Raw genomic sequence first — 16,464 nt, 5'->3', positions numbered from 1 at the left:
GATTATGTACTTTATGGATGCACCTTGAACAATGTGCCTTTATGGGGGGGGAAAGTGGAAATATGCCTGGAAGAGAAGTGAAATGACAAGCCAATATTTTAAGATGGAATATTATCTATCCTCTTTTATGTGGAGAAAAAAATCACACGCAAACCAGCAGAATTTTTTTGTTGTTGTTGTTGAGAAAAGTCAAAGGAGGAAGGGGAAGAGAATGAAATTACAATTATCCAGGCCATTATCTCTTTCCATGCTGTTTATTTATGTATTTTCATTCTGAAACTCCTAAAGAAGCAACTTTATCATAGCAACTGCTGTTTGTCATTATTTCACTGTTACACAGTGGGACTTTATAGAATATCTCCCAGTAGTAAGAGACTTTCCAGCCATTGGCTGACTGCTCATAAGTGATAAACAGTTTAGAAGTAAGCTATCCTTCAGCCAAAGATAGTATATATGCTTTAAATGCTGTGGAGTAGAGAGAAGCTGTTCAGTATTTCAAGTTTACCGCCTACTTAAGGTTACTGTGATTCTGAACACATACTTAAAAAGAAATAAATACTTCTGGTGATTAACAGAAACAGGTGAGACAGCAGGATTTGATTTATGTAGGAACTTAATTGAATTTGAAAAAATATCTATTGTTCTGTAGGTGGAGAATGAGAAATCGAGGACGGAAAGGGCTGAGGGATACCTATGTTTATTCTGTTTGAACCTGGCATATTCTCAAATACCTTGTGGCTCTGGGTCTAAGATTAGGGAAGACCATAACGCTCCTGGACGACCTCTTACACAGGTCTTTTTTCTCATTACCAATATCAAAGTAAGAGGAAGCAAGTGGGAAAAATGAGCAAGCTCTTGCCTTGGTGGGTGTTGGTGGACATTTTCTGTGATATTTTAAGGAATACTTTGAATTGAGTGGACTGGTTCTGCTCCAGTCAGCATAAGTACTATCTAAAGATGAAAGCTAGATTGAGTTTTCAGACCATCTAGTGAGGTATTGACTGTCATCCACTAGAAAAAAAATAGCTTGCTGTAAATATACCTCAAGTTTCAAAGTCAGCAGGTAGATATATACAGATACAGTGATAGGACAAAGAAGGAATGGTTTTAAACAAAGAGAAGGGAGATTTAGATTAGACGTTAGGAAAAAATTCTTTACTCAAAGATCAGTGAGACATTGGCACAGGCTGCTCATAGAGATATCCAGGTGTATCCTGTAGATTTTCATTCTTGTTGAGCAGTAATCTTTTTTTGCCATTGTCTTATGAGAAAAAAAAAAAAAAAGGTCTTTCGTTTCTGTGCATACACACACACATATACATATATATATATATATATATATATATATATAAAGAAGATACAGAATATCCCTTGATTGGATTTGGCTTGAGAAGTGCTGCAATAGCAGTTAATTTTGTGTCAGTGGAACAGGCAACTTGAAATAAGATCACTAGTACAACCTGCATTTCAGGCTTTTATTTCTGGATGATACTTTGAATTAAAGACAGTACTTAAATCTGTTTACCTATAAAAGTGAAAGAAAGCCAACTTTTTATTTCCAATTTATTTATGTATTTATTTTTGCTAAAGTCAGTTTAACAGTCTGTAGAGACACTGGAACAGATTACTTTAGGGCAAAGAGGCACTAAATATCATAATCTTTGTGAGTGAGATAATAAATACCTGCACAGCCTATTGAGTGTTTAGGAGATAGGAACAATAGCACACATGTACTTTTAGGGAATATAATGGATCTACAATGGACAAACTGCAAAAGTAAACGTGCTTCATGAGGCAAAGCAGGTTATGTTTTTAATTTTAATGCCCATTCTTTTGTGGAAATTTAGTTTTAATCTTTTAATCTTACTCAATAAGTTTTCTTGATGCATTAGTTAACCCATAAGAAACGAACACACACGCATTGAACTTTCAGCTCTATACATAAAAAATCGACAACCACCACTCTGCTGTAACAGTTTTAACCCAAATTATCTATTATGCTTTTACAGGAAACCTACTGAGTTACACAAGGCAACAACCACAGCCATTTCTCCTACCAGGTGCTTCTTTCAGTGGATTTAATTTTTGCTATTATTGTAGGAATTTAAGATCATGATGGTAACAAATTCTGTTTAATGATCATTTGTACATTTTTATGGGCATTTTCTTTCCAAACTGTGCTAGTAAGTTCCCTTAGAGTGTTAAGGTTCCTGAATGTTTTAGATGAAAATCTTATACTTGCCATTACAAGTTTCACTTACAAAATGATCTTTTCCCCTCCACTGTGAACATAATATTGTGAAATGAAGTGTGACACTCCAGTTCCTTCATTACTTATAGTAGTTTGTATGAGGAATTCCTTGTGCATATTCATTTATTTATGAGGAAGAGTGCTGCACATTCTGTTCTGAACTGCCACTGAATTAGCACCCCGGTGTTATACCAGGGGGACATCATTCCAGTTTTTCAGTTAGGTAGCAGAGCAGAAACTGTAGCTCCTTGTACTTAGAAGAAACCTGCTGGTGTTGCTCCAGAGGTAGTTTATTAACCTCTGTTCTCCAGTTACAATACTTCAGACATTATATTCTGTCTTCTGGGCTTCTCTTCCGTCTGGAAATCATATTCCAACTAAAATCCATTCAAATTAAGAGTAAGTAAGTGACTGCAGGACAATTACTGTAGAGCTCAACCTCTATAAAAAGTATTGTTCATGCCTGTAGTAGACATACTGTATCTGCAGGGAGTCTTACTTATTGTCACTCCACAGTGTTTAGCAGTCTGAGGATATTTATCAAGAAATAGATTCTGAATTGTAGAGTACATACAACTACATCAATTAATTATGAACATTAATCTTTGGTTTGCTGTGGGCCTGACTGAAAATCTTTTGGACGTTTTCAAAAAATTTTCAAGGAATTACAGAAAGAGTTAGAGAAGGCTTTTGTGTAGCTGTGTAAGTAGCTGTGATGATTCCTGGCTTCTTTTATTGTTAATTGAACATAAAAATTATATATAATATTTTTATAAATTGAAATAATTCTGACATCTTAATTCAACCTTCTTTCTTTTCTGTTTGAGCTATATATTAGTCCCCAGCTAATGAAAAACTCAGTGAAACAGACACAAGTGAGCCTAAATCAACAATAATGGAAGAACAGATAACAGTAGGTCAGGATGTCAGTTAATGGCTAGAAATTCTTCCTTCTGTAGTTGAAAACTTTTGACCATCTGTTCATCGTCAGCTCACAAGAAACCCCAAGTCACTGCTGTGTATCCTCCTGTACAATCACCAGGAAATCCTAAAGAGTTGAGCTTGGCAATGGGCTAGTAACAGCTTCTTCATGTCTGATGGTGGGAGGCATTTGCTCATACTGCTGTTCTAGATTCCTGCTCTGGATATGTTTACATATAATGCTTAGTTTTTGAGGCAATTACTTTAATTCTGTTTCTCTGCACTGAAAATTAATCTAAGAAGGCCCACTATTGGCAGAGTCCATGCAGAAAGAAGAATCATCTGTATTTATTTATTGAATAACTCCTTGCTCAATATCTTCTTTCTTCTCATGCCAACTTTTGATGAAGCTTTTTTCTGCCATTCCTGTAGTGTTGGGTGCAGGGTGAAAGCCAAGTTGGATTAGCAAGAAGCCTTGAGGGCTTAGTCTGCTTGGGCATGTGTTAATGGGCTTTGTGCAGAATATGAGGCAGATGTGAGCGTAGGCAGACTAGAAATCACAATGCTGTCAATAAAACTGCAAAACTCAAGGGCTTCAGTGCTGCCTTCAACCAGAGCCAGAGGGCTTTCGTAATTTCTTTTGCTCCTGCTTCCTCCTGAGGGACAGCTTTCTTTAAAGAAAATAAAGGATGAGAGATAAAGAAGTCCTGTCTGAAAAGACCAGAGGGAACCGCCTACTGCACTTGATGCCTGAAGGCAGGGAGTTCACTCTCAGCCTGTGCTGAAGAGAGAGAGGCAACGTTTCTCATTTGAAAATAACAGAGACAGATGCAGTCAAAAGTCTGCAGCAGTAACATCTATTTTTAAATTCTCCCCTATACCAGGACGAGCTGCCTCCTAATGAGCAGTCATAGACTCTTCACTGTTTTTTATGGTGACATTTTGCTTCTTCTAATTCTCTTCTTAATGTACTTTTCAAGCAGAGCAGATAATAATTATGAATTATAATCATGTAGAACTGTTCTTACCAAACAGCAAACTCAACCAAGATAGTGCCAAAGCTGCAAGCAATTTCTCATTTATGATAATAGAGTTTTCTTCATTACTGCTGTGGGAAAATGTCATATCTCAGCTGATGGCATACATTGTTTTAGATGTAGTGATCTTCTTTGGTTGTAATATTGACAAACCGCTATGCCATCACATGTCAGATTTTGACTGCACCTGTTTGCAAACTCAGATTAATTATGCTCTGCTGTCTATCTGCTTATTTTATGGATGTTTTGCTCACATGTTTTTAAGCAATGCTATTTAATTGCAGATAACTAATGGTAGTTATCTCTTCTCATTATCTTACTTTAACATTTGATTTATCTGATTGCTGCAGGTGGAAACAATAGGTGATGCGTACTGCGTCGCAGCAGGGCTCCACAAGAAAAGCCTTAGCCACGCTAAAGCCATTGCCTTGATGGCACTTAAGATGATGGAGCTATCAGAAGAGGTTCTCACTCCAGATGGGAGCCCTATTAAGGTAAATCATTTGCTCTTTCTTCTCAGTTCATCAGTGGTACATCGGCCTGATGAACTCCCTATATTCTGTCAGTAGAAGTCTACTGCAAGTATTAAAAATTACTGCAAGATATGACTTTATACATTTCAGTGGTCCCCATCAACATTCGTGCTTAGTTTTTTAAGCACAGTGCATAACTTAACATCCACATAATGCACATTTTGCTGTGTGTGGGGGTCTGCTTTGTGTTAGCTGTCACTTTGTTATATGCATTGAAAGTCTATTTGTGGCACTAGGTGCACTGCTAGAGACTTCCAGTTCAGTTAGTGTGAGAAGGAGATGATTCACATGCTCCATGACTGTGCCATACTGCAAGCTAACACATGGAGTGGCATTTAAAAAATTGATTTCAGAAGTAGGCTCCAGAACTTCAGCTCTGCTATAGATGCACTCAGATAGTTCTGCGGCTCTAAGGGGCACATCTTTTTTTCCAAAAAGTTGTTGACCTGAATACAATTGTGTGGGGACTGCTTGCTCTTGGTGACACTGTTCTTCCTTCCCACGCACCACCAGTTCTTTTTCCTAGACTGGTACAGGAGGCAGCAGGAGGTGGGAAAGCGTGTCCTTTTGTAGTTTTTTGAAGGTTCTCTCTGCCATTCTGAATCTTCTGATCTTACAACAACCTTGTAGCCACTGGCACGTGACATGGATAACATTTAGGTAGAAAATGGAAATTCAGCAGGAAACAGAGTCCATGGGGATAGATACATGTCTTTCCTATGCAAGGCTCAGTTTACATATTGCCTTCATTTTACTCACTCCTGGTTTTGGTTAAATTGTTCTTTTTATTTTCAAAGAAAATGGGGAGATTATTTAGAACAATTATTCAACACTGACTAAAGCCACTAACAAAAGTCATATGTATCTAGATGAGAAGGCTGGACAGAGTTCCCATAGGATTTACATCTTGGTTGAATTACACTTTGCAAACTGTGATTCCTTATATGTGCTAAAAAGGGAGGCTTGAAAAACATGGATTTTATTTTTTTTTCTCTTTTTCTGGGAGGGGATTGTGTTATGAATTTCTAAAACAACTCTTTGATTTTAAAACCTGTCAGAAAATACATGTTTTTGAAAAAATAATAAATCTGTGATGATCCTTGATTATATATTTTATTTTAAAATATTATAATTTTAAATTATATATTCTTGAGTTCAAACTCATCTCTATTAAATGATACCTTGAATTATATTTCTTGAAGTCTTTGTATGTGGTGAATCAAGAGAGATTTAATCCAAATGTGTTGCCATGCCCAAGAAGGAGAGCATGGACAGCTAATGTAAATACTCCAGGAAATATAGCAACACAAATGAAAATATAAGGATGAAATGTTTGTATTTTTTGGTACTCATGCTTCTGATGAAATTTTTCTTTAAAATTGTGAAATATTTATTTATTTACCATAAAATGGCCACTTATTTAAAAGCCTAGCTTTCCGTGAAAGTACCTTGGATTATGAATATTGAAGAATAATTTTATAAAAGCTTCACAAAGTCTTTTATTGAACTCAGAATTAGCATTAGGAGACAAATATTTTCTAAAGATACCAGAAGATGTTTTTGGTTTTCAGTTTTGATTCAGAACTGTTTCAGATTGGTGTTCACTTACACCGTACAAAATAGTTTTTCCAGGTTGTTTGATAAGTTCTCTATTTTTCCAGTGAATATAGATGATCACTGCAGTCTAGCTTCACCGTCACACGCTGGAGATCTGCCTTCCAGATCCTTTCTATCTTTATACTCTATAAATAATTCTTGCAATCATAGGGAAATTTTAAATGTTTGTTTTACTCTTAAAGTCACAGTGAATGTTTTCATTACTACTATTTTTTTTTTTAAGAAAAATTCTTTATCATTTCAGTGACTTTGTAAGAAAACCTATAAAAGAATGACCATAAAGACAATGCATGAGAAAGACGCTTGTAAAGAAGAAAATGCTAGGAACAGCTGCATATATTCAAAAAGTCCTAATGAGTTTCCTTTTGAATTCGGAAGAAAAACTGTCAGTTTGTTATAACTTATATTGAAAATAGAGGTGCTGAGAAGGTCCTCAGTGGATGTTAATTATCCTGTTTTCAGTTTTAAGTGTGACTTCAAGGCAGGAGGACCAGTGATACCAACCAGAGTGACAAAAAGCCTTACACAGTTATTGTTGCCTTTGTACTGAGACTGCTAATTTACGCTTAAGAAAGTATATAGAGGCATAGAATCATAAAATAACCTCAGGTGGAAGGAAACCACAAGGAAGACTGAATCCAATTTCTGGCTCCACGTAGGACCACCTAGAATTCAAATGCAACGTCTGAGACATTGTCCGAATGCTGTTGAATTCCAGTGTTGATTTGATTTTAAGGATTCATCTCTCGTGTGTATATACCCTGTAAAACTATAGGAATAAGGACTTTTACAGAAGTCAGCTCTAATTTGTCCTAGTTTATGTATCTGCACAGCGGTGAGGTGAATCACACCCTCAAAATGTGTGTTTTTTTTTCAGTTGTCTGTATGGTAATTTTGTAGACCTAACCTAAATTTGGGTATTTACATTGTAAACTTCTTCACTGTCAGATGAACCCTCCTACAAATGGCAAAGAATGTGTAGTCTTCTTAATAGTTATGTCAGTTATCATTGCAGCTAAATGTGGATGCATTACTCCTAAATTAAATTGGCATGATTAACTTCCAGCCAATGCTGCGTAGCATGGAGTGATCTCTTTTTTTTGTTGGTTTCTTATGTACAAAGCTTTGAAGGTGCTCATCGTTCCACAGATTTTTACTAACAAAGACATCACGTACATCATCCACCTGAAGTTTACAGATCCCCTAGATGTTTATAAAAATGGATTCGGCTCCATGCCATTAATAAGAGTCTAATTGTTTCATATCCTTTGCTATAAGGCATTTCCACAAAAATATTTCATATATTCATAAACATTAGTTAGGAAGTACACTGTGCAAACTAGAAGATGTGAAGTGGCATGACTTCTCAATGAGGAACTGTAATGTATTGTAATGTGGCTACTTTGAACTGGTCCTGTTGGTGTGCGTGACAAAACAAGCACAGTATTTTGACCATATTTTGACTCTAATTCTTATCAGAAATTTGTATTACAAATTTACATTCCTTGACCCATTGCCAAATGTGTTGAATACAGAATGCTAAAAGCAGCTTTTTTTTCCTCATGTTGAATATCCTGTATCAGTGTTTGGATGTTGGAGAGCTTGAAATCAGAGAGCAGTTATCCTCATACCCAAACCTTTTTTTGCCAGGATCAGCTGTGGCCTTCGTTCCTCTGAAACAAGTTTTCAAAACATAATTCCTAAATATAAGAGTCCCTCTGATCTCAGGAGTAAACAACAGTGTTGTGATTCCTCCCCCTAGAATCTGGCTTACAAGCATTGATTGAATAAGAGGAAATTATTCCCAGCCACTTTATATAATAAATGACACCACAGTGACTTGAACTTTGATTTCTGTTAACTGGCTGACTGTTACCACATGATTACTCTGTTTTGAAAGCGTCTTCGAAAAAGAAGCAAACATGCTAACATCTCCTTGGTGTTTGCAGTGGATTTCTCTTCCAGAGACATAGTCTTATTGAAGCTATTGCAGATCAGCACTGGAAACAGAGTTCAGAAATTACCGCCAGCTTTGTAGGGTGCGATTGGCAGTGGCGCACACTGAAGATGGCTCTTTATTGCAGAAGGCAATGTCTTTTAGGCAGACGTAAGTTACACATGTTTCTGGGTTGTCTTGCTTGCAGAGATTTCAGCTCTAGGGAAACCCAACTGCAATTATGATATGCAGTGCTTTTTATTTGATGATTACTCAATTAGACATCTCTGACTTCATGATTATAGTTTATGGAATACATATATTTTCTAAATTACTTTGAAGAATATATTTTGTTGTCATCTTGGGACTGAATTCAAATGTTTGCTTTTTGTACTGCTTGAAGTGATCATCCTTGTGATAGCAGCTTATTGACATCCTCCTGAGTGACACTGACAACCTCAGAAATAGACTCAGAAAGTCAGGGAGAAAAAGTAAATGATGGAATGAAAAAGACTGTACTACACAAGTGGGAATTAAGGATAGGATTTTTAGTATTAGCAGGCAATCAAATGAAAGTTATTGTCTGGGTTTACAGTTATCAGTATTCATTCTGCACATTCTGAAGAGCCTGCTCCTTAGAGCGATACCTAGACTACCTGACTAGAAAGCAGTGATGGACCTCAGGATGGTGGCAAGGTGCATGAGGCATGTCTGTTTTATATCCCTGGTCTCACCCTGTGGATCAGAGCGCATGGCATGCTGCTGAGGGCACCGTGGCGTGCAGCTGCCAAAGGCTTCTGCTTACCAGATGGAGAAATGCTTACCAGAATGGAGACCCTGTGCCTGCACTCCTTGTAGCAACTCCAATGAAATGTGATTTGCACTGTAATGAAAAATCTTGACAGAAAGAGAGAGCGGGCTATATTATAGCAGTCTGCACAAGTCCTGTTGTCAGTGCTGTAGCAGTCTCCACTTTCTGAAATAAATATTTGTAACAGAAAATGGACTGATTGCTCTCATGTAAGCAGTGGAAGCTCCAGGTCCCTGTACAATATTTTCTTACTTCTATTTGAGGCAAAATATCATTAATTTAAGGGCCTTAGTAAAAGGAAGGGCTTTTGGCTCACACACTATGTGTAGAACTGGTTATATACCCTTTCAGCAAAATGCTTTTTAGTCAGGAAGCTCTGATTTGATTTTGCTTCTGTGCCACTAATTAAACGTAGTGCCCTATGACTGTAGTTTGAAAATATTGATTTAAAATTGCCTTCTGCATTTAAGTGAGCATTACTTGAATGTTCAATATTTATCATACTCTATCTCTTTAGATAAAGTGGAAGTATATTAATTTTAATAGCTAGAGATGATGCTGTAAGAAGAATTCTCCAGAGCGTAGACCTTTAGAAATAAAGGTCACAATATGTATCTCATTTAATGTGTTTAAACCCATAATATATTATCAGAGGCATCCCTTTTTAAGTCCTGCCCAATTATTCAGGCAGTGTGCATCCCGAAGGCAAGAAAGGCTTCCTTTGCAGTTTGTTGTTAAACGGTCTGGGCTGGCAGAACATACCTGGTTTTGGCTAATGATGTTTTCCCGAGGGGTTATTCTCAAAGACTGTCAGCTTCTTTTTCCAGTGCATGAAGGTGATCATAGCAAGGTCATGAACAGATACAGAACTGGGAACACACTGAGGACAAATGAATGGTTTACATGAAGCTGCTGAAATTAACTGCAGTTATGTAGGTTTGTTGTGCACAGGTATTTCTGTCTAAAACGTGAAGAAGATCAGGCCTTATCATGGTAATTCATACATGTTTTGGAAGATGTTCCTCTACAGCTCAAAAATGTCATGCATCCTTCAAAGTTTTGTTAACAATACTGGGAGAACTAGGCCTGTAAACACTTCAGTCAGAAAACTCAGTTTTCTGTTTTCTTACCTGCTAGTGATGACATAATCCAAGTAGAGTAGTGCAGGAGGTTTTCCAGCTGAAATTGGTTTCAACTGGATTAATTAACTTTCAAGTAAGGTAGATGAGACCCTATATTCAGTTGGGATTACAGGGCACATAGACCGGTCCTCGGCATAATGCTTTGTTATCAAGATACGGTGCTTGATGCATTTGCAGCTTGTAACTTTCAAATGTGCATTATCAAACCTGTTTTCTTATTGGATTTATAAGCTGCACTCAAACAATGCAGGCTGGTACTAATGCTCTCAACACAAAGCCTGTCTTTTATCTATCAGCCAGCGAAGGAAAGGCAGCACAGCTGAGGGAGCATTTCATATCAAGGATGGGATTAACCTCATCTAATTTTGAATTCTGGCAGCGTAGGCAAATGCATCAAAACTTGTTACTCTTACTCTGTAAATGGAGAAAATATAACTATTTTATTCTGTGTTCATCTGACATACTTTCAGTGGTTACTTCATAATAAAATATTTGAATGAATATTTGTCAGATAAGCATGACAAATATCCTTACCTCTGAGAGCTAATGAGATTGCAGGAGTATGGATAATGCCAGTGAAGGGAGCTGAACTGACACGTTTCAAATCTTGTTTGGTCACGGGCTTCCCATTCACATTTTAGATTATATCAGGCCTTCTATATTTTAGCTTCCTGTATGGACAGAGTAGGTGACTGTTTTGCAAGTGAAACATTTCTGCAGTAAGCCTAAGCCATCAGACTTTACAGCCATACCACTGCATTAGTTCTGATGTGTTGTCTAATTAAATACCCGTTCATGATGACTAGAACAGTGAAAGTCTGATTCTTATCAGCCTCTAATCTTTGCATGCTAAATGGTAAATATTAATTAGCGTGAGGTGTGGCTCTGAGCAAGCATACTGAAGAGGAAAAAGGGCTCTGTGTGTTGTAATGGCTCATGTCCATGGTGAGACATGACACATGGTAATGGGCAATGAATCTTAGCGCCTGTAGCTTCTTCTGCCTACTCCTTAATTATCCCCTCTTGCATTATGGTAATAAGGCAGTTGGGCTTGAACACAAATCGAATGAAAATGCTGTGGTTTGCTTGAATGCATGCTTTTTATTAGTTTCTAAACAAAGCAGCCATTCCCAAACGTAATGTGAAGGAGAGTACATCAGTAAATGTTATCCATGTAGTCCTTTTCAGTGTGTCTTGCCTTGTTTTAATTTAGATTGTGGCATGTGAGCGTTATGGCAACGCAGTGGTCCTCGCCAAATGTGCATCTTTATGTAAGCAGTAACAGGCTGTCTGTTTTGTTTTAAGTTGTTGAAAGGATGACTGCTGATGCAGGCGTTCCCATCAGCAGTGTGAGGAGCTGTGCTTGCGGTGACGCTTCTAGCTCCGTCTGCTGTCTCCTAGCAACTTTGCCTTGTACCCAATGCCTGAATCAGCCCTGGGGAGGAATAGAATGCCCCACTTCAGGATGGATAACTGCAAATAAGAAATTTGATTGTGTTAAAAGAAAAAAATCCGAAACAGTTCCACAAAATAAAGACATTAATTCAGAGAGATTTTGACTAAAAATTGGTGAACAAGTCCACATGAAGGTGTTTAGTTTGACAGGCTTACCAACATCTGGGCAGTGTGACTCCTTTGGTTGTCCTTCAGAGCTGTGTGTCTCAAGGAAAATCTTGGTGCTTTTTCTTGAGAGAGTGCTTGGTAGGTGGTGATCCAAAGTCAGTTCCTCGGATTTGAGGAGCGTTCCTGATGCCATACCTGCCTTTGGAAAAGCAAAGTGAGAGGAGCAGATCTGAATTACAGCACATCTCTGTAGGCTTCTGGGAAATTGTAGGTTTTGTTAGGCTGCCTTAAGGGAAAATTCAAGCCTTCCTCGGCCCTCCAATCATTTTTACTCAAGTGCTTCCTTTTGTCTGATTTAATAATAATCTTTATCATTATTACTAAAGCCACACCCACTATTTTCAACTTTTATTCTTTGGAAGGGGTTTTATCATGTTGGTCTGGAAATTTTGTTAGCTGTTTATTCTGGGAAAAGGGATGTTGTCCAGAGGGTTGGTTATTGTTTCAGATAGCATGCATTTCTTGTTTTCATTGGATACCAGAGTGAAATCCTGGTAGCTGGTAAAGGTAGACTTCCAAAGCTTCCAGGGTTTGATCCTGCACAACATGAGGATCTGCCTGCTATGCATAAAATTGCAGGGTACAGAAGCTTGATATTAGCATTGGCAACAAGATGTAAGCCCAAATTTAATTAATTAGAAGGCCATGAATATGCTCTTCTTCTGACTGCTGGGAGGAAGAGACCTGAAAGATGAGTGGTGATTAGTGACGAGCTAATTAATAATGTGATGATTGCTGGAAGAAGATTTGTCTTTGGACTTGGGCATTCTTCTCATGCGATGCTTTCTCTGACAGTGTTCTCCCAGGAGAATGGGAGAGCAGAAAGCAGAAAGCCTTATTCTGTCTACTCTTGTCTCCATGGCAAAAAATAAATCACACTTGTAAAAGCCAGGGTATGTACCCGGGGCACTGTGTGGACTTTTCCATTGTTTATTAATTCACAGTGACTACTACATTTTCACAATTCTTTCTTATTCACAGAATTTGGGTTTAACCCATGTGTTTCTGTAATTCAGTGATATGGCCTGTTTGCTAAGGCAGACAGAACCTTGCTTTGATGGCTGTTTGTAGCTCATAATTTTGTCCCAGTGCCTCACAAGGAGCAGATAATTTCTTCACCTGCACCTCTTAATGTAACTACGTACACATGGAATATTGGTGATGGTTTCAAGACTTAGTTCCTACATGAGATTTGTGGCCACAGGATGTGCAGCTGGACTGTGGGGTTAGGTTTAAGGTCACTGCTCTGATTCTCACGGTTTAGCACTCATTTCAGATACAAATGCCTCTAAGTAATATTCCAGATGTCTGGCTAGTGGTAGTTAGGAATTTCCCATGGAAAACACTTTTTAGATGCAAACACTGAATTACCAAAATCAAAAACTGCTGTAGAAATGCCTGGACTGATTCTCGTAAGACAAGTTTACCACATTTTGGTGAATTTCTGATTGGAGACATTTTCTCTCAAGAAGCATTAGGAGGTCATTGGCTGTGGCAGCCACTTGGATTTAAAAAAGAAAAGAAGGAAAGAAAAGGAAAGAAAAGGAAAGAAGAAAAGAAAAGAAAAGAAAAGAAAAGAAAAGAAAAGAAAAGAAAAGAAAAGAAAAGAAAAGAAAAGAAAAGAAAAGAAAAGAAAAGAAAAGAAAAGAAAAGAAAAGAAAAGAAAAGAAAAAGAATTTAAACAGAGTAAAGAATTGAAATTTTGCCCTTTGGGAAAGAAAAAGAAGAAAAAGAATTAAAAGAAAAAGGCAAAGAAGAAGAATCAGAAGAATCAGAAGAAAAAGGAAAGAGAAAAGGAAAAGAAAAAGGAAAAGAAGAAAAAGAAAAAGCATTCTTGGCTATTTAGGGTGAAAGACATCCTATGAAAAACCATTTTGCCCCTTGGCTTGGGCTGGGAGGGCATTTTGCACATCTGCTGAAATTGCATGTTCTCATTCTGATTTGCTGCTGTGAAGAGTTTCCATGCTGAAGCATTTCTACTTTCTATTCTTATTACTGCCATTAACTCTTCAGTGCTTTATTAGACAGAAACAAACAAACAAATGATAATAGCAAAAAATAAAATTAAAATTAACTATCAACACACCCACTAGGTTAATTAATAACCACTGTAATCCTAATTAATAATCCTGTATACACAGGAATTTTGTTACATCTTCACAGAGGTAACAGTGGATGAAAATCTTTAAAAAGTGAAAATCCACACATGCATAATGGTGTTATGCATTTGTAGAAAAAACAAAACCAAACCAAACCACAACCCCCCCCCCTTCTCCCCCCTCCACCGAAAATTATAAGTAAAGTTATCCATGAAAAGGAAAAGAATTGAGCTAGGGAACCCATGGTAGCTGAGTTTTGAACTATTATTTCTCTTAAGTCAAGGGTCCATATTCCTAAATGTCTGTTCTCTTCTTCCCTCAATATGTCTTCCTGTCATTCTTATACAAGTCAGGTTTCCATTACCAACTATCAAACTATTTTTCCACTCTTCTGAGATGTAGAAGAAATGGAAAACACTGCACAAAAAAAACTAAATAAAGAGTGATATGAGTGATATTATCATACGCAATCCTATGAGGAGTCAGAGGAAGCAAGTAGTAATGCACTGAGAAACAAGCACTAATTTTTGCATTAAAATAGTGTTTTATTGGATTTTTTGCAGTTCAATCACATGTGCATGAACAGAAAAATCTGCTAGGCTTGAATTACCTCCCAGCTGAGTTAATAGTCACTGACTTTCTCACGGACAGGCTGCAGGGAGGAAATGCCTGCCTTATGCTGCATTGCTGCAGCATCTGCCTCTCCTTGTACTCCAGTGTCCAAGCTGTCTGCACCTTAAAATCAAGGAAGCCTCTTCTGGGTGGTGCCAGTAATAGGAGTGAGGAACCTCCATTATTGTCATTGCAGACGTGTGTTGTCTTTTCTAGGCTCTGCAGTATTTTCTTCTCAGAGTCACCAATGTCCCTTCATTTTCTTTCTTTCATTCAAGCCTCCAAAGAGTGAAGCTGCCTAATTACAGAATCACAGAATGATTGAATGGTTGAATTTGTAAGGGACCTCTGTATGTCATCTGATCTAACTTCCTTGCTCAAGGAGGGGCATCCAGCTATTTCTTTCTACAGCCACAAAATTGTGGAGTTTAGTGGTGAACGAGGCAAATCTGCCTCCTTTAATCTGAGCTTTCTTTAAAAGAAAGAGATGGTATATCTCTAGAAGCTCTCCAGTCTACAGAAGTAACACATCCTCCTGGGTAACACAGCTTGGGCACAACAAGTGTGCTATGTGACAGCACTAACACAGCTCCCTCTGCTTTCACCCTCAATCTGATAGGAGAAAAAGATGCAAGAAGGGATCTCTTTTCCATCTTCTTTTCTCCCCTCCTTTTTTTCCTACTGCGTGAGGTCCACTGGAAATAAAAAGACAACAATTAAAAAATGAAGCGGAGTTGCATGTAGTTTTTTGCTGCATCCATTTCTGTAATGCATTTAAAAGACATAGCTCTATTTTCTTCCCAATGACAGGCTAGTTATTTTGTCCCTTTTGTGGGTTACTCCTTCTGCTAATCTATTTTTGCTGGGAGGATTATACTCATTGGAGAAAGAGCTCTCATATAGAAAGGTTTTCCATCTTGCAAGGAAGAGCACCTCAGAAACCTGTTATTTTTTGGCCTGAATCGCCAGCAGAACCTTGTGCAGCATTCCACAAGAGCTACCTTTGGGTTGTCCCGTGGAGAACAGTGTCTGTCTCAGTCCCACTGTGTAATTCTGTAGACGTGTAACCTTTATGCAGCTCAGACTCCATACTCTGTTGTCCTCAGTTACGGGACTTCTAGAGACAGCTGTCAACATCTCCTTCACAAAGCCAAGAAAAAATAAATTGTATTTGTTAACGATAATTCACTGCTTTCCTTCTTCTATTCCCCACAAGACACTCAATTCTGAGAGTAAAAGTCAAAGTCTGCTGTTTTAAGCACCCTTTAAAAAGCTCTGTCACTTAACTGTTGTCATTATGTGGTGCTAAACAGTGAGTCACTGCTCTGTGCTATATTTGAGCAAACAGTTCAGATGTGGGGTGGATGCCGAAGGGTAATACTTGGCCTTCTGTTTGAAGCTGACAAGTTCAGCAGCATTGTTTAACTGTTTTAGAATAGTTTCATCCCCATGGAAGAATGCATTTCCTGTCATAAATACATCCATAAAATAAATGTTTAATGGTATTTCAGCTTCCCTTCATAGGATGCATAGAGTATTTTTGGAAAAAATGCCAGTACTTCAGAGGAACTTGCAAGAGCTTCTTCTGTTCAAACTAGGGTAAAAGTCATTCAGTGTAAATAATCACTTTCAGAGACTCTATATTGAATGATCTGAGGTATTATTTAGACAAAATAATCTCTGTATTTTAGTATATTTCATGTTTGAGTTTGAATTTTGCTTTAATATTTAAAAAAGAAGAGGAAATGGAAAGGAGAGCAGAGGAGAGGAGAGGAGGGGAGAAGGAGAGAAGAGGATGGGAGAGGGGAGAAGAGTGGAGGGGAGGTAAAAACATCAGTTACAAACAGAAAAGGAGAAGAAACAAGTCAAGATACTTTAAGGA

The 16,464-nt window shown here is 37.8% G+C and overlaps 1 protein-coding gene across 1 annotated transcript in view; it reads left to right on the top strand.

Moving 5' to 3' along the window:
- GUCY1A2 (guanylate cyclase 1 soluble subunit alpha 2) overlaps window positions 1–16,464 on the top strand; it is a 141,876-nt gene that overhangs the window by 79,923 nt on the left and 45,489 nt on the right. The window contains exon 6 of the mRNA XM_052671243.1: window positions 4,560–4,703. Coding sequence (XP_052527203.1) covers window positions 4,560–4,703 — 144 coding nt within the window. The remainder of the gene's footprint in view (window positions 1–4,559; window positions 4,704–16,464) is intronic.

The sequence above is a fragment of the Tympanuchus pallidicinctus genome, unplaced genomic scaffold, assembly GCF_026119805.1.
Source record: "Tympanuchus pallidicinctus isolate F22 unplaced genomic scaffold, pur_lepc_1.0 scaffold11, whole genome shotgun sequence".
Taxonomy (NCBI): domain Eukaryota; kingdom Metazoa; phylum Chordata; class Aves; order Galliformes; family Phasianidae; genus Tympanuchus; species Tympanuchus pallidicinctus.
This window is presented reverse-complemented; position numbering and strand designations above follow the sequence as displayed.